The sequence below is a fragment of the Periophthalmus magnuspinnatus genome, chromosome 5, assembly GCF_009829125.3.
Source record: "Periophthalmus magnuspinnatus isolate fPerMag1 chromosome 5, fPerMag1.2.pri, whole genome shotgun sequence".
Classification (NCBI taxonomy): domain Eukaryota; kingdom Metazoa; phylum Chordata; class Actinopteri; order Gobiiformes; family Gobiidae; genus Periophthalmus; species Periophthalmus magnuspinnatus.
This window is the reverse complement of record NC_047130.1, coordinates 16,393,069-16,409,751: the sequence shown is the minus strand read 5'-3', so window position 1 is coordinate 16,409,751 and position 16,683 is coordinate 16,393,069. Positions and strand designations below refer to the sequence as shown.

The 16,683-nt window shown below is 38.6% G+C and overlaps 1 protein-coding gene across 1 annotated transcript; it reads right to left on the bottom strand.

Moving 5' to 3' along the window:
- Nucleotides 1-625: 625 nt before the first annotated feature.
- larp4ab (La ribonucleoprotein 4Ab) lies at nucleotides 626-16,437 on the bottom strand. The gene is made up of 15 exons (XM_033965898.2): nucleotides 16,092-16,437; nucleotides 13,806-13,944; nucleotides 12,878-13,133; nucleotides 12,444-12,580; nucleotides 11,226-11,329; nucleotides 10,425-10,535; nucleotides 10,298-10,351; nucleotides 8,174-8,401; nucleotides 6,871-6,968; nucleotides 6,110-6,274; nucleotides 5,841-5,892; nucleotides 5,085-5,246; nucleotides 3,901-4,013; nucleotides 3,676-3,832; nucleotides 626-2,620 (listed from the first exon to the last, which is right to left on the bottom strand). The coding sequence occupies exons 1-15, from the start codon at nucleotides 16,092-16,094 to the stop codon at nucleotides 2,261-2,263; spliced, it is 2,139 nt and encodes a 712-aa protein (XP_033821789.1). The 5' UTR covers nucleotides 16,095-16,437; the 3' UTR covers nucleotides 626-2,260.
- Nucleotides 16,438-16,683: the final 246 nt, after the last annotated feature.

Here is a 16,683-nt window from a genome sequence, read left to right as displayed (position 1 = left end):
CTGGGTACAGTTTCAAGCATTAATAGCAGGGAGCTGGCTGAAGTGAATGCAAAATGGTGTTTTTTAAGTAAAGCAAGTGCATAGTAATCCCACATCAATTACATAACGTTGCTTTTGTTTACACTGTGCATAAATCCTCACCAGGCTGTGACTGTGTGCACACTGGCTGCAAAAGCACTCAACCTGCACAGCTGACTATTTAAAGATTTAGTATGTGACTTTTCTGCTCTTCTCCGTGGTGATTTTAATGGTTTTGCAAGGAATGTAACTACACTATCACAATAAACATAAATATCTTGTATTTTTTAAATTAAAGCTGTTGTGTAAAAATACCTTAAACATTACATATTTACTCTCTTCTCCACAGATCTGACCTGTAACTAGGCCTTGTGAAGTTACCTGCTTGTCTATATGTAAAAGATAGATGGGTTTTGACACCTTGTACTCTCCATGGAGATACTGAATGAAATGTTCCACAGAATGGCGTAAAATGTGGCAAGCTCCATGGAGACAAGCCAATGACATCACCAAACCAATATTTGTGTGCTATGAATAAAACTTAAATCAAATAAATAAACTTAAATGCTTTGCACTAATAGTAAAGACAACACTCGGCCAAAAGGAATACACACACAGACATTTAATTAAAAATCATCCACACAATGCATCAGTCTAATCATGCCCAAAGAGATCCAAAAACCATGTTATACAGGTGAAGGCACAGCTTAATTTGAGGCATAATTCTCCATAATACAGTGAAATTATCTAGTAACTATGGAAATTAAGAGAAAAAAAAACACTACAAATAGAACTGTAAAGATTAAAACAAACGCTACAGTGACACAATCCCAGACAATTCAGTAATCAACATTTTCAGATATAATTTCTATGCTTCATATAAGTGCGTCGTTATTCAAACTATGACAAATATATCCAAAGCTATACTCAATTTGACTAAACGTAGTACAAGAGCCCATATATATATATATATATATATCTATCAAGGAGTAAAAACATTTCAGACTTTAACATAAGTTACAAGTTTAAAGACGATAACAAACCCAACTACATGAAACTGTATAACCTTTTTATAACCACACAAAACATAATTACATAGATTTTATCTCAATGAATGAAGATAAAAGTCAAATATTATGCTACAGATTAAACTTTGCCCTGGATCCAGAACATATTTATTTAGTTCTTTATAAAAGTCTGGTCATTGCTAGAACAGCCCATTTTCAAATGGGCTTCATTGACAGGTGGGTTAGCCAATCAGGGACATGCAGGATCCATCCACATTGAGGAAAAAACAACAAAAAAAAAAAAAACCCCAACCAACTATATACCTCACAAGTGAGCTGAAAAACATGGTGGATTTCTGCAGAATCAATGAGCAAAGCCGCGGAGAAAAGCCTCGTCTCCATGGAAATTTCCACATTTCATGCTATTCCCTGAAACATTTAATATCTCCATGGAGAACACAAGGCGTCAGAACCCACCTACTTAGTGCATAGTGTCCCATTTTAACTTGCATCTACATGGAGACAAGCAAGTTACAGGTTAGATCTGTGGAGAGGAGACAATGTAAAAATCATGTTTGTAAATCGTACGTGAGCTCCTTCGTCCAATCGGATTTGTTTTTCCAGTGACGCATGTGAAACGATCATGTTTGGTTCTGGCTTGAGCCGCAACGAAAAGGGCAGGTACCAGACTGATATCCCTCTGTATAATAAAATACAAATATTCTGGACTTACAAGACAAGGTTAAACTAGTAAAACATCTTAGAATAACTATAGTCTTTACAGTCAAGGTCAGAATCGATTACAAAAGGAACTTATGAGAGAAAGAACAACAATTTGATAGTTAAATTATCAACAAGAAATTACTTTGTTTAAAGTATTTAGACACAGTTCGGTTCATTTTGACTGAAATAAACAATTCTCTCATTTAGCCAACATTATATTCCTCTTTCAAAACATAGAACACTCAAGCTCATGATTTCAGTAGACCTAGACGTTTCATGACTTCATAAATGTCTAAAAATGTGCACTTTGACACAAAATAATCCATATTTTCACTTCAAAACCGCAGTAAATTCCAATTAAAATCTATAATGGACAAGGCAGCCTGCCCGTTAATAATCTACACATGGGAACAACAACTGGAAAAGCTGTCCTCGAAAATATATCTCCTTATTTACAATTATGTACAAATATTATTATTATTATTTTTTACATATAATTTCATTTCAAGAGTCTACTTTGGTGATGGAGGGATGTTCTGCTCCTTCCCGCTGCGTTTAGATCCTCGCTGTGCAGAGAACGATTTGTTGAAGTTCCTGGGTCTGTCGCGGTTCTTGGGTGCTGGTCTGTCTGCGTCATGGGAACCTCTGAAATGGCGCGGGTGCTGGTGGTTTCTGGGTTTTTCAGAGTTGTGTTTGTTTGGGTGATTCCTTGGTTCTTGTACCCTGTTCACTTTGAGTTCCTGCAGGGGCTGGTTGGGCTGAGGTGCGGGGGGAGATGGAGGAGAGGAAGGATAGGGGGGAGACGGTTGGATGGATGGAGGGTCTTTGGCGAGTCTCTGGCAGACCTCGGCGTAGCTCAACTTTTTGGGCTCCTAAGACATTTTTAAAAATACAGTTATATCAGGCTTCAGAATGTCTTGTGTATTTTGATCTATTGCTACAGAGAAATAGTACAAATTTATAATAACATTTCTTGTTATTGTGTCGTTGGCATGATGTGGGGCCTTTTAAAAAGAGGGAACACTCTAGTCTATGCCTTTTCCTGATCTATATTAGGTTTCCTCATCAAAACATGGTTGGAGGTGTGTGTTAAACATGACTGAATGAAACAAAACAAACCCTGCAAATTTAGGCCGAGTTCTTCTCAAACTGAGTTCTTTCAGACTGAAAACACTCTGTTCCACCTTGTGATGTCATGTGGTAATACAGATAGTGCTCCACTGTGTTTTTAAACTCCACACCCCTTCACTAGAATCATTTCAGCCCTGAAATTGCCAATCTCTACTGAACTAAAGGTAAAAGGAGCTGTTAACTTGAAAACTACCACTTCATGACATCACAAGGTGGAACAGAGCATTTTGAGCTTTGGAGATGTAGACAGAATAATAATAAAGAGTTACTTAAACATGTGAATGAATTAAAACAACTCCAAGAGTCAGTTTGTGTAATATACGACCTTTAAATATACATCATTAAAAGCCTGGAGCTCGGCTGCAAAAAAACCCCAAAAAAATAATGAAGCAACAGTTTGCCATAAAATTTCAACAAAATGATTTCCACTATTGCATAAAAATCTACACACAATATTGAAACCAAAAATATTGTTCAATAAATGAACAATACAAGTCCCTATAGTAATTATCTTGACCTAGCTATACATGGTCTGGTCTAAAAAAACAAAACAAATTGAACATTACCTTAGTAACAATGGTTAGAAGATAAAGTCCTTCACAATTCAATACATAACTCACAGTACTGCCGACTATTTGTATGGCAATTCATACGTATAAAATAAAAATTAAAAAAATAAATTGATAAAAATGTCCATTTCTATGTAATTTCCAGATTCTTAAAGTGACCAGGTTGTCCTAATAATATGGCCAGTACATATATTTTAATATTTGAAAAGCTTTGTAAGTGTACTTACGGGTTCAGAGGTGGGGGAGGGGGCGCTGGGGGCTGACACAGTAGTTGCTGATTGGCTGGTTGTGGTCTGAGGTTCTTCTGAAACCGAAGTCTCCGACAGCAAGTTTGAAACCTGAGTGTCCACTTCAGTGTCATCTTTATGTGACTCAGAAGAGCTACTGTAACGAAAAGACAATTTTATACCCATGTATTTATTTATAAATGTAATATAATTTTGCATATTTACCATGAGGTTGCTGGTTCTACTTCTGGCGTAGGAAGTGAAGGAGACACAGGTTTGCTCTGAACATCATCTGGTTGATCTGTAGGTTTAGACTCTTTAAATTCCTGACTCCCCGTCTATAAGAGGGAATAAAAATATATACGTTAGCAATGTTTTAGCTTTAACAAAAAAAAAAAAAAAAAAAGTATATTACAAATGTGGTCGTGGCTGAACTAGGACTGCACCAGAACTGAACCAGGACTAAACAAGGACAATTCTTACCAAGCTCAAACCAGGGCTGCTAGCCAAACTAATAGGCCAAACCTACTGTTCCACAGCGTGCCATTCAACTTACTCCTCAAGCATTTATTTAACTTTGAGTGTTACCATACCTTACAGTGCACCTTTGAAAAATATTACCGCCTCATGTAATGCCATCTCCTTTGGATTAGTTTTTGTCCTTCCTGCATATTTCGTAACATATTTCGTCAATCTAATGTGTCAAAAGCTCGTCTGGGGACTGCCGTTTGGGAATTAGTCAAGGCCGTTAACTGTGAGGCTTGCACCAGAACACTCATAAGTTTGTTGCTTCTCACTTCTCAGTATCCTCACTGTCTTAATTCATCGATTTTATATGTTCAATACTTGTGGTCAGCCGAGAAAGACTTGTAATGTTTGAACTTGTCCATCTCTCATTACTGCAGGACAGCTTTGTGTAAATACAACAGCTACATAACACATTAGGACCAGTTTTTATTTTTGTTTCAAGTAAATAAATGCCGTTTTCACTCTCTGATGATCCCCCAATATGAACCCAGACCAGAGCAGATACTTCAAATTCAAGTTTATATAAAAATAAAAAGTTTATTTGTCAGAGACTCTGACAAAGCTGTAGAGCAATTCTAAACAGTCACTTATTGAATTCTGCAACATAATGAGGCCTAAATCATGCGCTTGCTTTTGTTATTGTTGCTATTCTCATTGCTGTTCTCGTCCCCGTCCTATAAACCGTTTAACATCAACCTGCCGAGGGATTGAAGATGGAAATTAGCCACATTGGCTGTAATCTTTACTTAATTACATTTTGAAATGTGCTGTCCCTTTACAAATAAAATAAGTAAAAAATAAAATTAGCCAATTAGGAGCAGATAAACTCTTAAGCTTCTGATAAATGATGAAGTAACACACACATGCTGAGACATCATCACCTTATCAGACACTTTGAGGCCGCGCACCACATCAGCCATGCACACGTCCAGAGCAGTTTCCTCCTTCGCTGTCACCACACTTCCTGGAAGAGGAGGGAAATTGCATGCAGCCAGGTCAAAGTTCGGAGGGGGCGGTTTGACCTCAGCTGTGGGATGTGGTTTCTGTGATGAAGACAGTAAGACAGAGGTTAAGAAAACGATTGACATGGGACTACTGTTTAGATGTTATGATTGCCTCATCTGCACTTTTATCCTTATTACATTAAAACTTTATAAACTCCAGCAAAATTGTTCAAATAGAGAGAGCAAGACAGTTATTTTACTTCCTGGTTGAACACGGGCGGCAGATATGACATGGCAAAGAGGTCATTCCAGTCCTGTTACCTAGCAACCGTAATGTTTACAAAGGCCAAAGCTAATTTAATTTACAGAATAGTGATTATTTGACACAAAAACACAGAACTGCATCTTTGTGTTTTGTCAAGTGAAAGTTTACGCATACGAAGGCATTTTTCTGACAGTTTAAAGTCCTACATTTTAGATTGAGTTTTCAGTGAAAATGACAGAGGGATTCCATTTGAGAACTCAGTTTATGGGAAGTTGAAGTACAAAAATACAGGAAGTGGCACTGACACAAAACTATGATAAATGTTTGGCGGGACAGTACCTGTGCTAAATAGAGTCAGAACTAAAAAAACAAAAACACCTGTCATTCACTTTAAAGTTTATTATGGTGAGTAAACAAAACAAACTTACAGCGTTCACATCATCTTCTTTTTTCCTCCTCATTCCTCTATGGTTCGGTCTCCTACAACAAGAAAACCAGATAAAATGGAAAGGTCTTGGAAACTAGGAATACATCATTTTAAAAAGGGGCAGTTATAACCATTACTTAACATTTTTATTCCACTGAATCCTACATAATTTGAATATTTATTTAAAATTTGCACATATAATTAACGTAATAACAGTACAGACATGTGTGGTTAATAACATTGTGGGACAAATAGTGGAACAGTGTTTACCTGGGTCGCCCATCTCCATTGTGCACAGGGGGCAGTAGAGAGCTGTCCTTGGGGTGGAATGAGGTCGGGGACAGGGCATCTGAGGGGGGTCGGATGGGAGCTCCGGATATTTGAGCCTGAGGAGCGACATCCATGAGGCAACCGGACCCTGCGTAACCCTGGTTTCTGCCACCGCAAAAACAACAACGTCAGATACAGCACTAATCCATATGATCCATGTGTGCTTGAGTTTAGGACTGTGTAGAAAATCAGATACTAAAACTAGCATTGAAACTAGATACTCATTTGAACAAGTGTCAGTACTGGAATAAATAAACGCATAACTGGATCAAATTTGACTTTTCCTGAACAGTTTCATCTTGTTTTTTACCATGTGACCTTACACTAGTTCTGATCAAACTCAATATTGTCTTAAAAAAAAAAAGGTAATCTTCAACTTAAAATGAGATAAAACAAACATCAAAATAATCATTTTAATGTGTTTGAATTATAAGAAAAACATTAAAATCACCATACAAAGTGCTTTACAGAGTATGTGTTTGACTTACAAGGTGAATCAAGATGAACGCCAAGCCAACAGGACTATTCTAGGGCTAAACCAGGTCTAAAATAGGACTACATTTGCTACAGTAGTTCTAAACCAGGACCAACGCAAAAAACGACACCGGACTAAAATAAACAGCATAACTGCAGAGGAATGTGAACACCCATCTCACAGTGAGACCAGATATGATTCTGAAATAAAGATTTAAGTCTCGTACCTGCTTCTGGGGCCATGGCCGTTCACAGACAGCGAGTTTCCCTTGTAGTTTCCTGAGCCTCTGTATCCGTTCATGTATCCACTGTTTTGAAAAGGGGCCTAGAACAAAAAGTTACACTGGTCACAAATATGGGAAAATACAGATCTGTGAGGACACAACTAGGTTTAAAAAATAATAAAATATATATATATATATATATATATATACACACACATGTGTGAATTCAACTGGCCAAAGTGTTCAGTGGGACTGAATGCATTTGTAGCCAAAATTAGCTATTAAAATGTATATGATAAAGACTGCTGGTTTTGTTTTATAGTTTACAATGAACAAAAATACTGTTTTGTTTTGTTTAACTAAAACTGCATTTCTAGAAATGATTATTCCAAAAGTGGCATTTCACCTGCCAACCATTACGGCTTTTAATTGCCATGTACCTGAGGTCTCCATTTTTTAAATTACTACAAGCCAGCTTTCACTTATGTATGAAACAATCTGAACAACTTTAATCAGCTTTAATGATGATGCAATAAGAAAATATTATATCATCGTCTTAATCGAAGTCTGTTTTGCATAATCTAAGGCCTATAATGGTGACTCTTTATTGCCTTATTAGCCTTATGCTGCCCCACCCACTTTTGCCTCTGGAAGTGTGGTTTAGTCACATTTAGTTAAGTGGGGATCATATTCATGTCAATAGAGAATTTGAGAAATGTTTTGCTGCTAAAATCTGATAAAGTGGTTCATTTGTGAAAAATGTTCAGTGTCATGTGACCAACATGTCAACACTGTTGATCCTCTGGATGTTTTAAAAGCTTTATGTGCTGTCAAGATCGGCCCCATGTAAAATATAACCCGAATGACGATGGCAGCTTCAGTCCATTTCCAGATTAGTCGAGTGTTTTAATTGATACTTTGCAGTGGCATTACACTGGCGGGGTTCTGCATGTATGTGTATGGCGGGATGTTCAGCCATTACCATGGTGCACACAGTAGCAAACACAGCCAAAGGGGAGTGACTAAATGAAAAACTGTTGGCTAATGCTAGCTAGCTTGTGACTGTAATGTTACGTGAGAGGGACTTAGAATAATAGACTAGTTAATTTTGTGCTGTTAAACAACTCAAGTCACTTGTTTAAAAAAATAAAATAAAAAATCTGACCAGAAAGAAAAGCTCAGATTAAAGTCTAACTTGAGTAACAGCTTCAGACAGAGCAGTGCCTGCAGTTAGCATCACAACCCCAGGGAATGTTGATTGATACTTTGTAGCTAAGGACAAGATTTAAAGTAAATCTGTTCTCACCAGAGGCGTCTCGAAGTAGGGCACAGGTGTGGGGCTCCAGGAAGGCGACACCACAGGATAGACAGGGTACTGCGGCTGCGGGCTGTAAACCTGCTGCATGTCGATGTAGACTGGGCTCCCGAACGGCTGCGGAGTCTGAGGAGGAGGAGCAGGCTGAGAGAACACACTCGAGTCCACGCTGTGAAATCCACTTTTACCGAAAAATGTGTTGATGGCTTTGATACGAGCCTGAAAAAAAGAAGTGTAGATATAATAAGATCATAGATGCTGCTCATTTAAAAAGTCAGAGCCAGTTTTCTCTTGGTATAGTTATGTTTTCAAAATCAAAATGCATTTTACAACATTTTAAAGACCACGCATCAAGTATATTAATCACCAAGATGGGATTAGTAATGAAAATACTATACCACAATATCCATTTTTACAACTCAGATACAAAATAAATCTTTACTTTTATGCCTTTCAAAAGAGTGAGAAGTGAAATGCAAATATACACTGTCAAATAAAGCCACAGTATGCAACTTTTTAGCCACAAAAATAGACAAAAGCATGCTTTTTCAGTTAGATTTTTATTTTTCTGAAAAACATGCGTCCTTACTATGGGGGCAGGCTTGCATCTCCACAAACCTGATTTGTATTTGGCCTGGAGGGGGGCCTCTTTCTGCTCATTTCCACAGAAACATTGTTGCTTTGGCTATTCATGGTTTTTAGACAAGCAACTCCTTCCTGATCTGAATGACTTTCCAAGATATAATGATTTACCAATTCAAATCAAAATATTATAATGACGGGAGAACGGTTGGATAGTGTGAAACCCATGAACAATCTTCCACAATATGGCATAAAACTTCTGAGACATGTCACCTCCTGAAAGTGACATACTGTGGCTTTAATATATTTTTATAAACTGTTTCCATGCCACTTGTTGCCAGCGTCACGCAAAAACACTTTTGTCCCCTCAGATCTCATAATCTCACGGTCATTAGGCCATAAAACAATGTACCGACTAGAGAGGGGGAGAGGGAGAGAGGAGGGAGAGAAGAGAGGAGAGAAGGAGAAACAGAGAGGGAGAAGGGAGGAGAGGGGGAGATGAGAGAATGTAGAAAAATAGCTCCTCTCAGCCAGAAACAGTGCATCTGGGTCCTTCCAAGCGCGATACTGATCATCACTGGGGGGTTACAGTCTACTGGAGGGTTCTGGTCTACTGGAGTTATGTAGGAAACAGGCTTCAAGTTAATTACTTTGCTTATAAGTTAGTCTGTTTTATCTAAAATTCTAAACTGAGGAGCTAGCTGTATTTATGCAGAATAACAACGTCATTGTGGAGCCATTGCAATTTGCATTCATTCAAAATGTGGTTTGTTAGACTTTGATTAACCTCTCAGCTCGACTGTGTGGTCACATTTAACCAGCTCCAGTGACAGCACCTTTAAGCCTGATGTTTTGAGTCTGTAAATCATCTGGCCTCATGTAAAGCTCATTGTTCTGTCTTGAATGTTCCACAGTGCGGCATAAACTGGGGATGTAACAGTAAGTCAAATATGGAGATGGCCCATGATACAAGTGTGTCTCTCTCTCCCTCCCCATCTCGCCACCTGGAAACTACATAGACCATGATCCTTTGCTCCGTTCCAGCACAGACAAGAAGAAATTACTTGAAAAGCACAGTTCTTTGGATTACGACCAAGTCTTTTGAAAGGCAAAAAGTAGCATTCTATTAAAGTCTCCAAAACAACACATAATAAATAGGAGGTAATTGTGTCCAAATCTCACTCTTGTATAAAACTTATCTTTCATTTATTCAATTACAGGTCTTTTTATGGCCAAAAAAAACAACACTTGTTTGGTGGAGCCTCTTGGTTGTTTTTAATGTCATTTTGGGGGACGTTCCAGGCAAGACTAACATCTCCATGAAGAATATAATGTTTCAGACCCTGCACAGTGTACCTTTAGTGAGGTTAGAGGGGCTGGTTTGTATGTTCTTAAAATGCATTAAGTAGGCGCTATGAAAGTACTGTAAAAGTAAAAAAATTGTGCTTACTATGAAACAGTTGGAGAATCAGTCCCATAATTGACTTTTTTAATGCAGATTTTTATAAACAAAGAAATTAAAAAAGTACTCACCATAATCGGTTTCCCTTGAAAGATTTTGACTTCTTCCCTCAGGTATTTCAAAGCCTGAAGAGTTACATTATTTTAATTGTTCCATTAACAAAAGTAAAAAAAACCTAAAGTAAAACGTGAGATTTACCTGCAGCGCATCGTTGTCAGACTGGAAGGTGATGTACCAGTTGCTATTGTGTGCAAACTCGGCACTCAACGTCTTCGGGCAGTTTTCATTGTTAAAAAGTGCTTCAACTTCCTGCAATAAAAACAAATACAAGGACAATGACATCATTTTAACCACAATCCAAAAATTACACAGATTAAAGTCTTAAAACGCACATATGACAGGTTAGGCTGCCAAAATGAAGACTACAAATTCAACTAAAACAATACTTCGGATGATTGTATTTAAAGTTTAAAATTTTACTTTGTGGTTGGACATAGGCAACAGATATGACATACGCAGAGGTATTTCCATAGATTAACTAGCAACCATAATGTTACCATGGGCTAAAACTTGTCTAAAGTGCAGAGTAGTTATGATTAGACTAATTAATTCAACAAAATAAAGGGGTTAAGCTTCAAGGGAGAGACACTGTAAATTTAGTCTTGCCAAAAAATGCTATGTATGTTACCAGTACATACTTGTCTCTATCAAATACATATATTTTTAAAAAGTCTTCTTTGCGTGTAAATAGTTCCTGTATTTTGATGGATTTTTTTTTGCGTTGATGACCTAAGCAGAGGGATTCTGTTTTACAACTCACTGCTACTTCCTGTATTTTTGTAATCCCCCCCCCCCCCCCTCCTCCTCCCCCCAACTACCACTTAACTGATGTAAAACAATGAGAAATATTTATCACAGGAACCATCGCACCAAACCAAATCAGATTTGGAACATGAAAACCTGTCATATGCACTCTAAGATCAGAAATAAAATGGGTACCTCAACGGGTGTGGTCTCGGGTACCTCCCTCAGGATAATTATACAGCGGCTGTAATTGGGTCGGACTTTCTCACCAGACTCATCAACTTGGACCAAAGGAGACGCTGCAACAAAAACAATTATTATTTCATTATTAGAGATGCGGTTAAGGTTGGGCTCATCACCACAAGATTGCAATAATTTCTTTTTATATTTGTAATGGACAGCCTGGCACCACCATAACTCTACAATGTTCTAATCTCAGTAAAAACTTTCATAATGAACCATATCATTCCTGCAATAAATAAACTGCATAATAAAACACTTTAGTGAAGTAATTACGAGCTGCAGAACCTACAGACAGATACCTTTGACTAGTGGTTGAGTTGTTTAGATCAAGAAAGGCCTCTGAATAAGTCAGTTTTACCAAATTCAACAGAGATTAAGTTAAAGTGATGTGGCTTGAGGGCATATTCACAGACAAAGTAGGTTAGCCATCAAAATTTTTTTTACATGTTTGATTAGCTTTGATCCCCTTCAGCTCATGGCGTGTTTTGGAGTCTGTGTGTGGACCTTATAGCCATTAATCGATTACTAATTTGGTTGCCAATCATCTTGGTAATGGATTAGTTGCAATTAAATTGATGGCAGTATATAAATATTTAGATAAGCATTTTCAGAACAAAACGGTAAGATGGTAAAGTCGCCAAAAACAACATATTAGCAAGTTTTATAAGTTTCCCTTTTGTTTTTGACACTGCGAGTCAAGTCACTTTCCCTTTCCATTACAATCAGCCTTAATGAAACTACAACTTCACCAACCTGATGCAATGTGCTGTAGTGTATTGTTTTGTATATTTATGGAGAATTGACATGTGGGAGCATGGGTGACGTAGACTTGTGGGCAGAGCCTTGGACAGAATCTTATAGCTAACCGTAAAGAAGGTTTGAGTAATTTAATGATCTCTCCCTGGCCCTAGTCAAACTGATGGATGACATGTAAAACCTCTTCAGGTGTGTTTTTGATGAGGGAATTATTACATTATAACATGGTACAAAGCTCCAAAAAGTACATTTTGAGGAATAAAAACAAACAAACATACAATTATTACGTGGATAAAATGATAAATTTGAGAGGCCTAAGTTGGGTACATGGGTTGTATTTATAGACTTCCATTTACACTCTGTTACTACTGTGCATACTTTGTCACCCAAACAATGACTGGTTCCAACACTTACTTTTCAAAACATCAACAATGAGTTCCAGGTCAGAGGTCAGAGACTTGATGTCCTCCATACAGGCGATGGTCCAGATCGGCACAAACTGATCACTGTCCATTTGGGAAATCAGATACAGGTCCTTGGACAAGTTTTCCCTAAAGAATACAAGGAATTATAGGCTGTAATATACAGTGGTGGAATAATTAGGATGTTCTGAATGCATAAGGTAAGTGAGGAATAACTTTGAACAACTGCAAACTGCTTAAAATGAGCCAGATCCGTTTTTGAGACCATTAAAAAACAACAACAACAACAACAACAACAACAGGTACAATGAATGCACTGAATGGGTCCATAAAGTACACGAACAGGCAAAAGCTTGGACACACTACCTCATTGGCAACTCTACAGTACCGTTAACATGTTTATGCAGTTTTCTGAGGTGATTTTACCTGGAGAAGTAGAACTCGAGTTGCTTCTTCAGAGACTCCCTGAGGTTTTCTTCAGACAGAGTTTTGTCAGCCATCACTTCCTCCTCTACTGTCCCGTTGTACGGAGGCTCAAACACCAGATACGCCAGATCAGGGTAATCGCACGTGCCCCCCATCACCTCTGGGGCAGCGGGGTCATAATCAGAGCCGTAGTCCGAGCCATCGGGATACACCAAACCAAAGTCCTTTCCATCCGGAGAAGGAAACTCGGAATAATCTAGAAATGAAGGAAAACGTACATGAGTACCAGAACACTGCAGGGACTGGGGTCTCCTTTATAAAAATTAACATGGAATTTCTACTAAAAAAGGGACAAAAAAAAAATGCCACAAACTTCCTAAAAACACCCTCACTTCTGAGTTTTTTTTCACACCAACTTGTCTTTTTATAGATCACAAGTATCAGTAACATTTTTGTACCCAAGCACACTTTATAAACAAGACCCCTCCTCTGTTCCCACTTCCCCCTTTTACCCATTTTATACTATACTAATGTTTATTCTGATAAAACAGCTGTTACCACAAATGTAAAATGGGTTTGCCCCAAGCTTTTGCCTACTCCCTCTGGGCATTGCCGTGTTACTGTGATTATAAACTGTGAAGCCAAAGTGCTCAGTATAATAAAGAATGAACACATCGTTCTTGGCTCTCAAAACAAATTTGTAACCAAGTAAACAATGTGCTGCAATGACAAAGACAAAATCTGACTTTGCAAACAGCACGTAAAACAGTCTGGGAAGAAATCTTTGAGTGGGGTTTAAAGATGTTTATGTAGTAGAGGTAACACAAAGCATCCATTAGCAGCACCAGTGCTTTAGTATTCTGTTTAACCTATAATTTTTAGATATTGTTTATAGTTAAAAAGGAGATGACAAGAGACAAGTTTGTACCTTCAACAAAGTCGATGGGAGGGGGGTAGGTGCTGATCCAGGCTGAGTCCTCAGTGACCTCCAGAGCGTCGGTCTGAAGGACGGGGACCTCCTGCCAAACCTGGGCGTTCGGGTTCAGACTGGTGCCCTGAGTTGTGACCTGGAAACACAATGAAAGTCAAAATTAACTGTATTTCAGATTTTTGATTTTCAATTTCATATATATGACCTCACTGTAGCCCCAGATAAAAGCCAAATTATTCAACACAAATATAGCTTTTACAAATAACAATTGTAAAATAAATGTCCTGTACTTTTGTAAGTATTAGACATTTATTTATTTTATAATTTGGATAATCATCTTGAGAACCAAAACACCAATCAGCAGGCAGACACGAGTTGAGAGGTTCCAGGCTGAAACATGAGACGTGGCCTGAGAATGAAAACTTGTGTGTGTCCTCTGTCTGGAGGTTAAGGCATTGGCAACCATTGTGACTGTAGTAGAGTGCAGGCTACATAAAGTTCATTTACTGGGCTTAACATCAACACTAGACAATGAGACAAATGAAATCTTAATTTGCGCAACTAACACTGCAGTCCCACAAGCAACCTGCTAGCAGATTTTCATATATTATTATTATCCAATCTTGACTTGAGGTGAAGTGTAAGAATGATTTCTGGTAGGGTTCGCCACCTGCTTGTCTCCATGGAGATGTACAAAGTTGAATGCCGTGTTCTGCAGTATGACATTAAACATATCTAAGCAAAAGAATAACCTCTCCATGCAGACAAGCAGATGATGGGCTCTCCAAAGTTAAAGGGTGAACCTTTAAAATGGTGAGTAAGCAAACCAAATGTACAATTTGGCCTCGGTTTGGCAGCTACTCATTGAAACACTTCACTGAAATAGTAATAAATACACTCTTGAGAACTTTGCCAGCAAAAAAGGCCTTGAACAGTGGATTTAAGAAGACCTGGATAAGACAGTGAACTCTCCCATAGACACAGAGCACCATGCATGTTTTGGAGATTCAAACTGCCCGTGTTCGGGTGACAGGGCAATCACAGCTTTCACAAAGATCGAATTTTGTAGGGATTCATTTATAGTTTAACTCCATTCACTTTTTTTTTTTTTTTTTTTTTAAATCAAACACCTAAAAGTTAGCTTGGTAAGATTTAGCCTAGCTTCGCTCCAACTCCCGCGCTAACTCCACGCTTGCATCTATCGCTCTGACGCATGTTTGTGACGTCGCACATCGAGACGATTTTTTTTTTTTCGCATTTCGCGCTAATGAACACAGGCAATTTGAAAACAACACGACACCATCTTTGGTTCATTTTCCAGATCCTATTACACTTCCATGCCTTTGACACACGTTTCTCCCACAAACACGAAACAGAGTTTTGATTGGTCCTCCGTGGTCACGAGTGAGGAAGTAGCGCAAGAGCGTTGATCCCGCCCACAGCGTTCGTAACTCCAACGAGCGCATTTTGACCTGTCATCCTTTCAAGGCTAATATGAGCTTCAATCCTCCTTTAAACCCAGACACATTTAAAATACACGCAATAAACAATATTTAGCTAAAAAAAATGCATTTAAATGACGGTGACAGTACCGCAGCGAACCGTATTTCGACGCATATGTGATTTCTTACGGGGTTATAACGGCAAAGCACATGGCACGGCTGTCCACCATGCTCCCACCACGCGCTCACGTGCGGCGTAACGATGAAACTAAGCTAACGCAAAGAATCAGCAAAACAAACTTAAAAACATAGTTTCAGTAATTCTACATTTTTATTATATACAGTTGACACAAATGGAGCACAGCGGAGTGGCGCGCAGTAAATATATTAAGCCACTTAGCCGCAGTTGTGTAACAGCTAGCTGTACGCAGACAGATTATGATTCACCACGCTGTTAAAGCATTCAATCACATGTACCGGGGCTTATCTGCAGGCATTGTCTCGCATAATGTCCACCCAGGGCCATGTTAATTAGTAACCCAACACGCTTCACCAGCAGCTTGGTGAAGTTTTGACCGTTTGACCAGTTTAAACCGCCCTGAATTGCATTTTGGCTAACCTTGGATAGGCTTAAGGAAGTGCGTCTCAAGTTACCAGCTGTGTTGATATAAAAAGTTACATTTTTATTTGACATCCTTCGTTTTAAAATGCAACTTTCATTATTGCAAGTTTACATCATGAACAGCGTGTTCCAGTGTCGTACCAGCACGAGGAAGGACGCACACACGCAAACAGGTTGTTGGCGGTGCGTTAATTGTCATTTTAAAGCCTAAATACTCACCATTGTCCCCGAAATATCGTCTTTTTTTGTCAGTTACTCCCAAAAGTCGTTACTTTCTTGTTTTTTTAAGCCTTAGTCACGTCAGCCTTCCCTCTACCGTATGGCGTCTCCTCGGTAACTCCAAAACGCACGGCCGAACAACGAGCCAAGCAACGAAATTAGCCAAACTTTCGCTTCCAAATACACTGTACTCACGATACAAGCGAAATTACCACCATAAGAAAACACATTTCTTGTTTTTAAGTAGTTGTTTAGCCAGTCGGTGAAGGTCCTAGCCTGCGCAGCATGTGACAGCAGCCGTGTCCTCTGCGCCGTGTGCGTCTCACCGCCTTTATCCCAACGACGCAACGTAGTAACAGCAGCGACCTCCCCCACAACAAGCCCCAGCGCGACTATATATAGATTAAACTGATAAAAATACATTTTCAGTGCTTACAATTGACACAAAATAATCCAAACTGAAAATATAGCATCAATTTACCAAACTAAACCAATGAGTGCGCATGGAAATGTAAATATCCTTTTACGCACGGACTTTCATTCGCCATTTTATTAGTTACACCACGTTCTCCAAAGCTTCTAATGTTTATCT